Source organism: Eschrichtius robustus, chromosome 12 (genome assembly GCF_028021215.1).
Source record: "Eschrichtius robustus isolate mEscRob2 chromosome 12, mEscRob2.pri, whole genome shotgun sequence".
Taxonomy (NCBI): domain Eukaryota; kingdom Metazoa; phylum Chordata; class Mammalia; order Artiodactyla; family Eschrichtiidae; genus Eschrichtius; species Eschrichtius robustus.
In genome coordinates, this window is record NC_090835.1 from 44,130,629 (window position 1) to 44,145,333 (window position 14,705).

At 55.1% G+C, this 14,705-nt stretch overlaps 1 protein-coding gene across 8 annotated transcripts in view; it reads left to right on the top strand.

The window, feature by feature from the left end:
* The window catches only part of TTC21A (tetratricopeptide repeat domain 21A), a 35,509-nt gene that overhangs the window by 17,712 nt on the left and 3,092 nt on the right, over positions 1-14,705 (top strand). For 2 of the 8 annotated variants that reach the window (XM_068556851.1, XM_068556855.1), the window contains 18 exons: positions 578-707; positions 2,612-2,769; positions 2,978-3,193; positions 4,009-4,247; positions 5,051-5,336; positions 5,671-5,809; positions 5,994-6,097; positions 7,302-7,490; positions 8,656-8,766; positions 9,419-9,500; positions 10,276-10,426; positions 10,654-10,815; positions 10,973-11,153; positions 11,238-11,462; positions 11,950-12,070; positions 12,239-12,306; positions 12,392-12,490; positions 13,261-13,569. In XM_068556851.1, coding sequence (XP_068412952.1) covers positions 578-707; positions 2,612-2,769; positions 2,978-3,193; positions 4,009-4,247; positions 5,051-5,336; positions 5,671-5,809; positions 5,994-6,097; positions 7,302-7,490; positions 8,656-8,766; positions 9,419-9,500; positions 10,276-10,426; positions 10,654-10,815; positions 10,973-11,153; positions 11,238-11,462; positions 11,950-12,070; positions 12,239-12,306; positions 12,392-12,469 — 2,640 coding nt within the window. In that variant the 3' untranslated portion in view covers positions 12,470-12,490; positions 13,261-13,569. Of the gene's footprint in view, positions 1-577; positions 708-2,611; positions 2,770-2,977; positions 3,194-4,008; positions 4,248-5,050; positions 5,337-5,670; positions 5,810-5,993; positions 6,098-7,301; positions 7,491-8,655; positions 8,767-9,418; positions 9,501-10,275; positions 10,427-10,653; positions 10,816-10,972; positions 11,154-11,237; positions 11,463-11,949; positions 12,071-12,238; positions 12,307-12,391; positions 12,491-13,260; positions 13,571-13,791; positions 13,902-14,705 lie in introns of those variants that run through there. The other 6 variants (XR_011075593.1, XM_068556854.1, XR_011075592.1 and 3 more) reach the window with 6 other exon arrangements.

Consider the following 14,705-nt stretch of genomic DNA (forward strand, 5'->3'; position numbering starts at 1 on the left):
CAGGGTGCGTGAGCCTCTGGCGGTTGGGGAGCCCAGTGCTTTTCACACTTGCATGTGCAGCACACCAATCAGCCAGGGAGTGGGGCACAAGCCCTGCATCTCCCAGGTGATGCCGATGCTGCTGGTCCAGGTACCGCACTTGGAGGGGCAGGGCACTGGCCCCTGTGTCTGCATTTATCCTAGAGAAGAACTGGGCTCCCTTTTTGCCAGACGTCTTCTAAGAAGTATGCTGGTCTTTTCTTGTTTGTCTGGCTTTCCCAGACAATCAAGATTCCTTGTGGGCAAGGATCATATCTCATACGCCTTAATATCCCCCCAGTGCCTTGTAATGTCATTCCACAAATATTTATTGAAGGCACTACCATGTGCCAGATGCCGTGCTGGGTAGGGGGGATGCAACAGTGAACAAAAGAAAGTCCCCATTCTCGGGAGCTTATGCTCTTGCCCTAGGTGGTACAGAGTGGATGGTATATACACGTGGAAAAAAGTAAAACACTGTGAGAGTGTTTTCTGAGCACTCCAGGAGTCTCCCTTGGAATAGGGCAAACCGCACAGCCAGACCCCTGTGTTCCTACAGCCCCGGTCGCCAGGCCAGATCGTGTCTCCACTTCTTAAACAAGTCTCTGTGATCCTGAATCCTGTAGTCAAGGCAGCACCAGCCCTGATCGACCCGCTGTATGTGATGGCCCAGGTCAAGTATCTCTCAGGTGAGCCTGTGGGTCCTCATGGCCGGCGGGGCCCCTGGGTGAGTGTCCACAGGCTCCCTGCCTGGGGTAGTCCACACACACATACCCTCAGCAGGCGGGCCCACTCCTTCCAGCCTCTAACCCCCGAGACACCTTCCTGACTCCTCACCAGCAGGGGTCTCTCCAACCGCCCTTTTGCTGATAGCTTACTTCAGCGGTCCCCAACCTTTTTGGCACCAGGGACCAGTTTCGTGGAAGACAATTTTTCTTCCACGAAGAAGCGGGGCGGGGGGAGGGGGGTTGATGGTTCAGGCGGTAACGCGAGCGATGGGGAGCGGCAGATGATGCTTTGCTTGCTGGCCCGCCGCTCACCTCCTGCTGTGCGGCCTGGCTCCTAACAGGCCGCCTCCGTGGCCCAGGGGTTGGGGACCCCTGGCTTACTTGATCTGTGCCAGGTAATAGTCACTGAACTTGATTACGTGCTGGTACTGCTCTGATCCTGGGGGACAGCAGTACTCAAAACAGGCAAAAATTCCACCGTGGAGTTTGTGTTCTAGTAAGGGGACTTGGACAGTAAATGTAGTATTGTTGTTAGGGCACGATTGTGCAATGGGGAAAATGAAAGGTGGGGAGGGCGTGCGGGGGTGCCAGGGTTGCAGTTTTTAAAAGGTGGTCAGGAAGGCCTTGTGAGGAGGAGAGACCCTGTACCATTAGACTTTCAGAGCCTCCAGCAGCCAGAACAGTCCCCGTCGTCCATCCTGTCCCATCTCAGGGCCGAGATTCTGGAGGGAGAGGGAAAGAGGGGGAGAACACTCCGTGGGGGCCTGTTGTCCTCTCCGAAGTCCTTGCTCCCTGCAGCCTTTCACCCCCGTCTGCCCAAGGCTCCAGAATGCCGTGGCATGCCTGTGTCCTCTGGCTCTGCGTTGTGTGGGTTACACTCTGTCCAGAGCTCCCCGGTCTTCATTCTCGGTCCTCCTAGTGTTCATCCGGCTGCCAGGTTTACCCACTTCTTGAAGGTCTCCTGGGTACAAGGGGAGGGCAGAAACTGCCCCACCCCCGACATACACACAGGGGTGCTGGCAGCTGCCAGCACCTTTAGGGACAAAGCAAGGTCTCCAGCTGCTTAGGTTGTCATGGTGACATCTTCACGTTTCTGCAGCACAAGGGAAGGATCAGAGAGTTTGGGACCCAGAAGCAGGTGTTCCCCGCCAGCTGGTGATGGACCCCGAGCAGGAGCTGTTGAGGGACCTGGCTGCAGAGGGAGGAGGGCTCTCCCACCAGCTCACTGTACCCTGGGCTGCAACTGCCACCTGCTTAGGGCCAGCCTGGCTGCAAGGAGGCCTCTTAGCCCCAACGCGCCAAGGCATTCAGAGCTCAGCCTCAGGAGCCGATAGGCCTGGATTTAAATACTGACTTTGTCCCTTCCAAGCTGAGTGACTTATATCACTGAAGTTTCAGTCCTGCATCATAATACCAACCTTGCAGGGCTGGGAAGACATTAAACCAGCCTTTCTAAAGTGCTCTGCCTGTGTTGGCACAGAGCAGGTGCTTCTTAAGTTGTGGCTATTATGGTTGCTGTTATTATAAGATTTTGTTCTGCTCTTAGGTGTGGGAATCGAGACTTCAGTGTTCCCCTGAGCTTCCAGATGGAGCAGTGAAGTAATTTAGCCATCTCCCTGAGGGTACAGAGAGAAGGGAGGTGTCACACCAAGGTTTGAATTTCCTGGCTTTTGTCTGGGTCAAGGCAAAAACTGTAGTTCTAATTTTAGGAAGAAACCTCTGAGTCAAGCAGAACAGAACTGGGTAAAATGCCCAACTTGGGTATTTCTGGGTAACAGGACATGAAAAATTCCTTCTGCCTTTACATAGTGGGTCCTGAGAGTCCCAAGGATCCCTGGATGTAGAGATTTGTTTATTATTTCTAGGAGAGTTAGAGAATGCCCAGAGCACCCTGCAGCGTTGCCTGGAGCTGGACCCCACCTCCGTGGACGCCTACCTCCTCATGTCTCAGATCTACCTGGCTCAGGGCAACTTTGCCATGTGCTCCCACTGCCTGGAGCTGGGCGTCAGCTACAACTTCCAGGTGGGGGTCCCCTATGCCCTGTCACCTGCTCAGCATCCCACAGCCCAGCTAGCATCAGCCCCCACTTGGTTCAGGAGAGTAGCCCCAGGAGCTGCCTGCATCCCTCAGCCCCTTCTGCTGGCCCAAAGGCAGGAGCAGGCTCAGTGGGCTCCTGTGGCTTTCTCCCCTCTGGGAGCTGGAGCCCCACACTTTGCTTATGCTCCTCTAGGTCCGAGACCACCCCCTCTACCACTTCATCAAGGCCAGGGCCCTCAACAAGTCTGGAGACTACCCAGAAGCCATAAAGGCACTGAAGATGATCATAAAATTACCAATTCTGAAGATGGAAGAAAGCAAGAAGTTCCATGGGCCCTCTGTGCGGCCCAGCGAGCGGGTATCCATCTTACTGGAATTGGCAGATGCCCTCCGGATGAATGGGGAGCTGGTAAGAAATGCGCTGCTCTCTCCCCTTGGTGCTGGGGCATGCTGGAGGCCCAGGGTAGGCCTGGGAACCAGGCTCTTTGATTCTGGCTGATGTCTCCTTGTGCTTTATTTGAGCCTTTATTCATTTGGGAGCATCCCTCTCCCTTACCTAAAAGGCTTCAGTGACTCCCATTGCCCTCAAGATAAACTACAAACCCTACTGAGTCCTGCATGATCTGTCCCCTGCCTACGTCACTGTCCCTATAAGGGTCTCAGGGAGGTGGAGCACACAGGCCCACCAGGGCCACCACAGGTGGTTGTGCAGGTTGGGCAATGCACAGCTCCAGTAGATGCCAGTTACATCCCCTGGAAGTTTTGCAGTGTACAACCTGCTCAACTGTATGAGGCAGCCCTGGGACCTTGGAAGGTCTGGCTGGGCAAAGGCAGGAAGCACCAAATGGACAAAGAGAGTAACTCTGTTAGAATAATCAAGGGTACATATACAATGAAGATATAATTCGAATAGACCTTTATGTGCCCAATACCATAACGTTAAAATATCTTTGACTGAAAGCAGGAAGGTACAAGGAGAGGTGTCCATAGGTCTCCCATAGGAAGGAATCACCAACAGACTTTGAGGTGCTCGGGAACAAGTTCTTACAGTCAGGGGTTTCGTGCCCCCCTGCTGGCCCTGCCCTCCAGGAACAGTGGCCCTGGATACCGAGGGGCTCTCTCTCCTTCCTGTTGCTCTGAGGTGGAGGTGGGCCATCCTCTCCTTGGCTTCCAGTAGTGGTGGGTGACGGCAAATGGAGGGTCTGTTGGGTTCCCATGTCTTAGCACGAGGCCACTAAGGTCATGCAGGACACCATCAACGAGTTCAGCGGCACGCCGGAGGAGATCCGCATCACCATCGCCAACGTGGATTTGGCCCTGAGCAAGGGGAACGTGGACCTGGCACTGAGCGTTCTGAGGAACATCACGCCCAAGCAGCCCTGCTACACGGAGGCCAAGGAGAAGATGGCCAGCATCTACCTGCAGACCCGCAAGGATGTCCACCTCTACATCGGGTGCTACCGGTGAGCCCTGGGCAGTGCACTGACAGCCCCAGCCCCAGTGGCATCTCAGCGAGTGTTTTCTCCAGATTGTCTTCTTCACCCTGGGTCTTCAGAATGTGTGCTCAGAGTGTGTTTGATGAAAGTAGGGAATTTCCCATGGGTTAGAATTTGAGTATGATAGGTTGGTCAGACCAGCTTGCGGCTGACCTGTGAGGATACAGGGGTGAATCTGCCCTGAGCCCTGCTTGCCCCCCGTTATGGGTCACATCCTGGTGGGAACCATGGTTCTGCCCCGGCCCCTGGCTCTGCCTGTCCTTGAGGAAATGTTCAGTGACTTAGATGTACCAATGTGAGTGAAGGAGGATGGAGAGCAGGGATTGGAAGCCCCAAGTTACTGTCTCTACGATTTGACATTGGGACTTCAAGGGTACCGCCCTGGTCCCCTTCCTCAGGCAAAACTCTATCTAGGCAATTCAGGAGGAAGGGGAGGTGATGCCAAGAGCAGTGGGAAACCAAATAGTGGGGTGACATGGTCACACTGGAGGTTTAGAAAGAGCAGGCTGCCTCATGAAGAGGGGTCTGGGGGTTTGGGAGTGGAGGCCAGAGGAGTGGGTGGAAGTGCCGGCTGTGGTCCAGATGACAGATGAGGAGAGCCTGAACTAAGGGAGCTAGCACCATGCCTCATCTGAGCCAGTAAGTATTGAGTGATGAATGAATGAGTAAATCAAAGAATGTCAGCCAGAATGAGTGGGAAAGAAGAGGAGATGGATTCAGGAATAGGAAGGATGCACAGGGCTGAGCGAAGGTTTTGGTTACTTTTGCAGGGAGCTCTGTGAACATCTGCCTGGCCCTCACACCAGCCTGCTACTGGGTGATGCTTTCATGAACATTCAGGAGGTGAGTGAAGGTCTCATGACCTCACCAAGTGGCCCCCTTCCCCCCAAAACTTACTTCTCCAGTGAGAGGGAAGAGAGAGACTGCGGACCCTTTCCCCACCAGCCTGAGAAGGCCCTCGAGGTCTACGACGAGGCCTACAGAAAGAACCCACACGACGCATCCCTGATCAGCAGGATTGGGCAAGCTTATGTGAAGACCCACCAGTACACCAAGGTCAGGCTGGGCTGGGATGGAAAGGGGTGGGGAGGGCCAGCCCAGCAGGGACGATGGAGGAGGGAGCATGGGTGGGAGGCTGGATGGGAGGGGAGACCCCGCTGAACAGGGTGCCAAGGGGAGGACTCAGCAACTCCCCACCACCCCCCACCACCTGCCGAGGCTAAGGCTCGGGCCCTGAGCCAGGAGGGAGGCCTTTGCCTCTGAGGCTTCTGTGATCTGGAGGGTCACACAGGCGCGGTGGCTGCGGCGGGGAGTGGGGCGGTGTGCACACGGTGTGAGGCGCTCGCGAGTAAAACCAGACCTGATGCCAATATTTCCTGTGTGCACTAAGGCGATTAATTATTATGAGGCCGCCCAGAAGATTAGCGGACAGGACTTTTTGTGCTGCGATCTGGCTGAACTGCTCCTGAAGTTAAAGAAGTTCAACAAAGCAGAAAAAGTTTTGAAGCAGGCACTGGATCATGACTTTGGTGAGTCAGCATCCTCACTCCCCTAGCCTTCGAGCAGACAGACTGCCCCCGGCCCGCACCCTCTTCTCCTGCAGAATGGGGCGGGGGACGGGCACTGGTTGGGGCTCTGAACCCAGCCTCCATCCTCCCCCATCCCCCACTTCCCAGGGGCCAGAAAATGCTACTTTGAGTTTCCATTTTGCAGTCAAAGACATCCCATCCATGATGAATGATGTCAAGTGCTTGCTTTTGCTGGCAAAGGTTTACAAGAGCCATAAAAAAGAAGATGTGATGGACACTTTGAACAAGGTAATTGACAAGTAGACTCAAGCTCTTTATCTGCCATTTCCTGATGGGAGCTGAAGACAGGATAGGACTGCAGGTCTGGAAGGCTCCAGGCCTGGTCCTCAAAAGAGGATCTAGGTTACACCTCCGACCTCCACCTTGCATTTATCCCCCCAGCCTTGCTCTTTTATTGATTGTGCATGGAAGTGCTCTAAGCCCGCCTGGGCTGGGCTGGAGAATGCAGGGCATAAGACAGTGCCTTGTCCTCAAGGATGCTTGTGGTGATAATAATAGATAATGCCAGCAGGCTCCCATGCATTGAATGCTCTGTGCTGAGTTCTGTACTAGGCTTTTTGCTTTCTTATTTAATTCTCACAGTAGCCCTTTGAGCTAAGCACTGTGACATTCCTATTTAACAGATAAGGCTCAAAGAGGTTAAGAAATCTACCCAAAGTCATACTGCTAGTAAGTGGTAGAGCTGAGATTTGAACCAGGTTTGGCTTGTCCCAGCCCAAAGTCTCCTGCTGTGAGACTCCTGGCCATTCTTTCCAGTCCTTCACTCATTCTACCCGAGGGTGTGGCCTGGCACTTGCCCCTGGGGTGTATTCTGTGGTTGTAGAACATCTTGGACTGCTTGAGGTGACTTATCCCCTTGTTTCCCTCTGGATTTCCATTCCTCAGTCTGGCCCTTAGGGAACCCGGGGCTGATCTGTGCCCACTTCCCGAAACTTAACCCTGGCATCCTCATTTCCTCTTGCCCCAATGCTCTCTGGTTACTCACTTGATCACTGTATGTCATGGACATTTGTGGGGGCCGCCTCAAGTTCCCAGCAAGGCAGTATTCAGAACAAATGCACCCATCAAAACACAGCCTGCGTTGAATACCTACTGTGTGCTTGTCCTAGCCTGTAGGACAGCTGAAGCAAATTAGATACAGTGAGTACCAAGGTGTGATGGAAACAGGTAAACGAGTCAAGTACAATAGAGTGTTTTGTTTGAGTGCCTTTGCTTCTGCTCCTGCCCCAGAGGCTGTGCCAGTTCACCTCCTGGGTACTCAGCCAGTGGCCCTGCCTGTCCAGAGCGACCCAGATTTGCTCAAGGGCATTTGAGATTCCCTTGCTAAGACAGCTGGCCCTGAGTTGAGAGCTTGGGGACTTGCTGTGAATTGGCCTGAGATCTGGCACATCAGGCTCTGGGTTTCTGATGCAGAGTTTACTGCTTTCCCAAGGCCATGGACCTCCAGTCTCGGATCCTGAAGCGTGTTCCCCTGGAGCAACCAGAAATGATCCCCTCCCAGAAGCAACTGGCAGCCTCCATCTGCATCCACTTTGGGGAGTACTACCTGGCAGAGAAGGAGTATGCCAAGGCAGTGCAGTCTTACAAAGATGCCCTCTCCTACTCACCCATTGACAATAAGGTGGGGGTTGAAATAAGGTGGGTCCTCAAGAGCGAGACCCTCTTCCTTTTCTTGGGCCACGAAGCCTCTCAGAGCTCCCTGACTAGGGACGGAGGCCAGTTCCTTCTCTGTGCCTCCCTGCAAGGGGCACAGGCCCCTGGTGCCGAGGGGGCCTGCTCCAGCTGACCCCAGGACCCTCACCCACCACAGCCCTCGGAGCAAGGCTGGAAGCCTTGCTTTGTTTTGTTGGTTTGTTAATATTTATTTATTTTATTTGGCTGCACCAGGTCTTAGTTGCCACATGCGGGTTCTTAGTTGCGGCATGCATGCGGGATCTAGTTCCTTGAGCAGGGATCGAACCTGGGCTCCCTGCTTTGGGAGCACGGAGCCTTAACCACTGGACCACCAGGGAAGTCCCCTGGAAGCCTCGCTTTGGACAGCCACTTGTGGAGGGTGGAGCGCAGAAGGTGTTGCTGAAAGGTGCTGCAAGTCTGCCCTTTTCAGGTCCCCCTTGCAGATGGAGAGACAATGAGAGTGTGGCTGCTGGGGGCTCTTTGGGCATGAAGCCCAGGCTAAGCTTCCAAGGAGGTTTGAAGTCTTGTGGGAGGTGTGGCTTCAGATAGGGAACGGTGGCTGGAGTTCACAGGCGGAGGGTAGATGAAGAGCCTAGTGACAGACCCATTCATTTATTTAATATGCTCTCATTTAACAGATTCCCAATATGTGCAAGCCAGGTACTGAGCTATGCCCTGGAGATGCAGTGGGGCAAGACACGGTCTCTGCCCATAGACTGCCCTCAGGCATGGGGTACAGACAAGTACACATGCAGTTCTCATACCATGTGATACCCGCATGGGGCTCAGTACACTGTGGGAGCTCAGAAGAGGGGTACCTGTCCCGGTGTCTGGGGCACAGAGGGCTTCCCAGAGGAGATGAGGTCGGAGCTGAAGCTGAAGGATGAGTATGAGTAAACCAGGCCCCGACTCTCAGCGGTTAGTTAGTAAAAGGCACGGTGTGACTAGAGTATTGGGTGGGAGAAGGGGAAAGCCAGAGACACCATCCCAGCGGATCAGAGACATATTTTGAAGGCAGAGCTGATAGAACTTGGGTGTGAGAGAACGAGGCATCGGTCCCTGAGCTTTCCCATGATGTGCATTGGTTAGTTATTGTATCTGGTCTTGTCCAGGTGGTGCTGGAGCTGGCACGGCTCTACCTGCTGCAGGGCCACCTGGACTTGTGCGAGCAGCACTGCGCCATCCTCCTGCAGACGGAGAAGAACCATGAGACAGCCGCCGTGGTAAGAGGCTCCGGGCCCTCTTTCCTGCCTTCCCCAGGGTCCCTGCGACCGCATGTGGGCTGCTTCCTAACCCCGTAACCCCAGGTGCCCGGCTGACCCGGCCCTGAGGGGCTGTCAGGCAGCAGGACTCAGCACTGGACCCGCTGCCCTTCGGATGGGAGGGGCGGGCTGGCAGCAGGGGGCAGCAGCGACCTCCCGGGCCAATCTGAGGGGAGGTGGTGAGGCTGATTCACTCCGGGGGAAACCACACCCAACTGTTGAAGGCAGGGGTGGGACAGGTTCCTGGGGCTTCGGGAAGTGTGTGGGAAGAGCCATCCCCAGTCCTGCCCCTCTCCACCCTGTCACCCAGACCACCTTCAGGGCCGCCCCAGCGGAGGTGGGGAGCCCCCATTCCACCTCGCTGCCTGGAGCTGGTAGTTCTCAGACAGGGGTGGAGGGCCTAGCTCCTCGCGTGTCTACCCCCAGCCTTTCCTTCCTACTTCCATCCTTGCCCCCTCTTCTGGGCTTCTCCGGTGGCAGCTTCTCCCAGCGCCCAGAGAGGCTACCTCGGAAATCCTCTCCTACCTTCCCTCCTTACCCACCCACTTCCCACGACAGCCTCCCCGCCATGCCCATGCAAGCTGCTGTCCCAGCATCGCGTGTTTTCTGATAGATGATGGCTGACCTGATGTTTAGAAAACAGAAATACGAAGCTGCCATCAACCACTACCACCAAGTCCTAGAGAAAGCGCCAGGTAACTGCCTGCATCGAGCCTACCCACTGAGACTGCCTGTGTCGGTTCCCAACAAGCGAGGGCTGCTCTCCCCCCAGAAGGGTGGGCCCTCTCCCCTCCTTCCTGACTGAGCAGAGGAAGCCCCCTCCTCTCTGATTGTTCCCAGAGAGGCAGGAAACTGATAAAGGCCCAGTGGAACGTGCTGGCCCTTCCCGAGTCCAAGGGGCCAGTTCCTGGTCTCAGGCAGGGCAGTGCTTGGCACTGGACCCGAGACAGCCTGTCTATCCCCAAATCACAGACACTGGGGCTCAACATAAGTCCCCTTTTGAGGTCACAGCCACCTAGAGGTAGCTAGAAATTCTCCCCTGACATGTAGCTCCATGCCCACTCACTGCAACATAAAACCACTGCTTCTTGCTGGGGAAGGGGCCAGACACGAGGCTCAGGGTGGAGCCCCGGCCAGGCCCACAGCAGAGTCACCCAGCAATCACAGCTATTAGGAGTTCGGGTCCTGGAACCAGACTGTCTAGGTCTGAATCCTGGTCTTCTATTTACCAGCTTTGTAACCTTTGGCAGATTACTTAACTTCTTTGTGTCTCAGTCTCCTCATCTGTAAATGGGAACAATAAGAGTACCTACTTTATTGTGTCTCAGTGGAGACCAGTGGAGACACTGGAGCCACTGGCTTGCCCCTGCTCAGCCCAGACAGGTAGTGTTTCCTGGTCCTCCCTGCCTCTCCCTACCTGATTCAGCTATTGGTTATCAGAGCCTGAAGGTTTCTGCTCTCTTGTTTTAGACAATTTTCCTGTGTTGAACAAACTAATCGATCTGCTACGAAGAAGTGGCAAACTTGAGGACGCCCCTGCCTTCTTTGAATTGGCCAAGAAGGTGTCCAGCCGGGTGCCTTTGGAGCCAGGGTTCAACTACTGCAGAGGCATCTACTGCTGGTGGGTTGGGGTGGGTGTGTCGGCAGTTACGCGCAGGAGGCTGTCCCTAATGGACATGCTGGCATTTGCTAGGGAAGCAGAAATTCAGCTTCCAGATCAGGAAGCAGGGAGACCAGCGATCCTGCCCCTGCATTGTGCAGATTCACAGAGTGACCCCTGTGTGTCCCTGTACTCCCCGGGCCTCAGTTTCCCTGTCTGATTCTTGGTGTTTCTCTCCTCCACTATAGGCACGTAGGGCAACCCAACGAAGCCCTGAAGTTCCTAAACAAAGCGCGCAAGGACAGCACTTGGGGCCAGAGCGCCACCTACTACATGGTGCAAATCTGTCTGAACCCAGACAATGAGATCGTGGGTGGAGAGGCTTTCGAGAACCTGGTGACTGAGAGCAAGTGAGGGCCCAGCTGGCCAGCGAGGGCGGGGGCGGGACCTGGGGGAAGGCGGAGAGAGCCCGTGGCCTCTGGGTCAAGGCCAGGCGAGGGCCAGGCTGGCAGGCCAGCGCCCTCTGCCCTCCGGCTTGGCATCCAATGCCCGCGGCTCCACCGACAGGAAGGAGTTGGAGCAGCACGGCGTGCGCACTGCTGAGAAGCTGCTGCGGGAGTTCTACCCGCACTCGGCCTGGGGCCAGACCCAGCTGCGGCTGCTGCAGAGCCTGTGCCTGCTGGCCACCAGGGAGAAGGCTAACATGGAGGCGGCACTGGGCACCTTCATTGAGATGGCCCAGGCCGAGGTGCACCAGCTGCCCACTGGGTAGGCAGGCGGTGGGGGGCGGCCGAGGGCCGGGCGAGGCAACACCTGCTTCCCACCCGCACAGAAGGACAGCATTCCTGCCCTGCTGGCCGTGGCACAGGCCTACTCACTGCTGAAGCAGGTCCCCAAAGCACGCACGCAGCTGAAGCGTCTGGCCAAGGCCCCATGGACGCTGGCCGAGGCCGAGGACCTGGAGAAGAGCTGGCTCCTGCTGGCCGACATCTACTGCCAGGGAGGCAAGTTCGACCTGGCCTCGGAGCTGCTGCGGCGCTGCATGCAGTACAACAAGGCAAGGGGCGCACGGCTGTCAGGGCAGGGTCGGGGGAGGGGCACATGGGCTTCGGGGGCAGAGATGCGGGGGTAGGAGGGAGATGAGAAGAGGCGGGACAAGAGGGTTCCCGTGGACCACAGAGCAGGATGGGAACGCGGAGCAAGGCAAGAGGAGGCGCACAGTGTCCGGCAGCCCGGAGAGGGGAACGTGGAATGGGGAGGAGAGATGGGAAGGGTTAATGGGGTCGAGGGGCAGCGTGCAGGGAGGGTTTGGTGGGGCCGGGAGGGGCGTTTGCAGGTCAGGGCAGGAGGGCTGCGGAGGAAGGGGTCCTGCCAGAGTGGGCACAGCTGAGAAGAGGGTACACAGTTCACCCCTCGCCAAGGTGGGCAGTGCTGCTGGAGTCCCTGAGTGGTTTGGGTGAATGCACCCACCGCCCATCCCTTGCCCCCACCGGGACGGGATGTGGCTTCCCCTCTGCAGAGGCTCTGACCGGCTTTCCCTGCAGTCCTGCTGCAAGGCCTACGAGTACATGGGCTTCATCATGGAGAGAGAACAGTCGTACAAGGACGCAGCCACCAACTATGAGCTGGCCTGGAAGTACAGCCATCATGCCAACCCTGCCAGCGGTAAGGCAGCCAGGCAGGCGCGCGTGGGTGCGGGAGGGAGCTGGGCCGGAGGACCAACAAACTCACCCCACAACACAAGGCCTACGTTCTGGCTGTTGTGGGAACCAGAGGGGTTCTCAGGTCGCCGGAGTGCCACCCATTGTCTGCATTCTTCCTGCCTCTGGACAGGCTTCAAACTCGCTTTCAACTACTTGAAGGACAAGAGATTCGTGGAGGCCATCGAAGTCTGCCACGATGTAAGCCCCCGACAGTGGTGGGGGGCTTGCTGCAGCGGCAGGGAGCCCTGCCTGGTGCTTCACACCCTTTCTCTCTCGGTCCCAGGTCCTCAAGGAGCACCCCAACTACCCCAGAATCAGAGAAGAAATTTTGGAAAAGGCCCAAGGGTCTCTGAGGCCCTAGCTGTGGTCAGTGGGAGCCAGGGTGGGTGGAAACTATCAACCTACAGAAGTTTCATGGAGGGGGTGGGAAGTGGGTCAGTGGAGAAGAGAGTCAGAAAATGACATATTCTTCCCATTTCTATATTGTGTGTGGTTTATGTGAATCATGCCTAATCTGGTCTAAGGGACATCCCAAAGCTTTATGGTTTTAAGGCACAAGAAGCAATTTTGCTCTGGGGAAGAAAGCTATCAACCAGCTTAGCTTCCACTGAGCTCACTGGGCAACTTCTAATGGGCCCCACTTTTATCCCAGACTCTCAGAGGCCAAAGGGGAGCAAAGAGGTGGTTTAAAAAATACCCTACAGCTATTTTAATATTTTTATGTTGGCCCGTACAAGCCTCCCTTCTCCTGTCTGGTCCCCAGAATCCTGGATTAAAGAAGCAACTGCTCCTCTCTGCCAAGCTGCCCCCTGTGTCCTCCCTGGCAGAGGCCCAAACAGGCCCACTCTGTCCATGCATTCTGCCTCCCCCTCCCCAAGTCTTCAGCCGGCATCTGCTGGTCCTTACCAGTTTGGGACAAACCCTGATTACTCTTGCCTCTGGCAGGAAAATACATCCCAAGAAAAACTAGCTCCTACTTCATCTTTAGTAAAAGACAGTGACCAACTAATTCATCCTCGAGGAACCCTTTTAACACCTCAGGGGACAAAAGCAGGGGTCCCTGTGTAGATGAATAGTGTTAATTGTAACTGGCAAGAGGGTGACAGAGGTCACCTTTGGTGTGCTCCCAATACCTCTCTTCCTGTTTTGCAGGATGGCACTAATGGGCCAGTCTGACCTCAGGGGAAGGAACTCTGAACTGGGAGTCAGGAGGCCTAGAATCTCCCTGTGTGACCTTCCCCTCTGGGTATGTGTCCCCATCTGTGGCAGGAAATTAGACTAGATCTCTGTGTTCCCAGATCATGGTACAAATCCCTGCTAATGATATACAGCAAACATTTGAAAGTTTAATAACTATGTGTTTAAGTATCATCCTTATAGAGAAAAACAGTACAACAAACTCATGAATTTGCGGGTGCTGTTATGTAGAATGGTTCTAACTTTTAAGCATATTGATATAATTGATATAAAGTAAAATACTTAGTATGAGTAGAATGCAGATATGGCAGAGTTTTCAAGAGAAGTTGTCCAGTGACTAAGGTTTGGGAACAGTGAACGGGTAAGGGTCCCTTCTAGAACAGCCTAAGTCATCCCTGATGGCTGCGAGCCTTGTCTTTATAACATACTGCTGATCACGTGCATGGCCTTTTGGTATGAGTCAGTGATCTGGAACGTTTTCCCCAGGTTACCACCATCCTTCCTATGGGAAGCCAGCTGCCTTTATTATGATCTGCTTTACAACCTAGTTTCTTGGGGTGGATCATGTTGAGAAAAAAACCCAAGTGACCCTGGGACCCTAGATGGGGAGTGGGTAGGCTCAGTCCAGCCATGGGCTGTGGCCACGGGATGGGAGCCTGCAGGGGCTCCCAGCCAGAGTTTTGGAGCTGTCGGGGGCTGCCACCCAGACCCCCAGGCTGGCCAGAGCAGAGCCTCAGGACCCTTGGAGAGACCCAGGTTTTGGATCATGCGTGCTGGAGCAATCTCTACAATAGGGCTCCCAGGGATCAGTGAGAGGGGACACAAGACAACTTGATGTACCAGAATACTCCACCCTGAGACGCCTAAGACCTGGCTGTCCCTGCCTAAGCTGGTACCAGGGACAGGCAGCCCCACCATAGCCCAGACTCCAAGCCATGAGTTCTCTAACGGCCACTCCACTGATGACATGACCACATGACCATGTCTACACATGTCCTGAGACAAGCGATAGATACCTAAAGGGTGACAGAACTGGCAGAAAAAGAGGATAAAACATACAGAAATAGAGCAGACACATGAAAACAGAATGGGAAGTCAGACACGCACCCGAGGCTTACATGTTCCAGGCACTCCTCTGAGCACTGGGTGCGTATGAACTGAGCAAGCTTGTGAGGTGAGCAGTGTTATTATTTGGACAATACGGGGGACACCCAGGCACAGAGAGGGGAAATAATTTGCGTAAGTCACCTCACTAGTTAGTATAAGAGCTGGGATTCGAACCCTGGGGCTCTGGGTCTGTGCTCTTAACCAGTAAGCCATAGAGAGGAAATAAGGGGTGCCCAGCACAGGCAGGGAGACCCAAGTCGGGTCTTTTCAGTGACCCCTCCTAGCACTTGTAT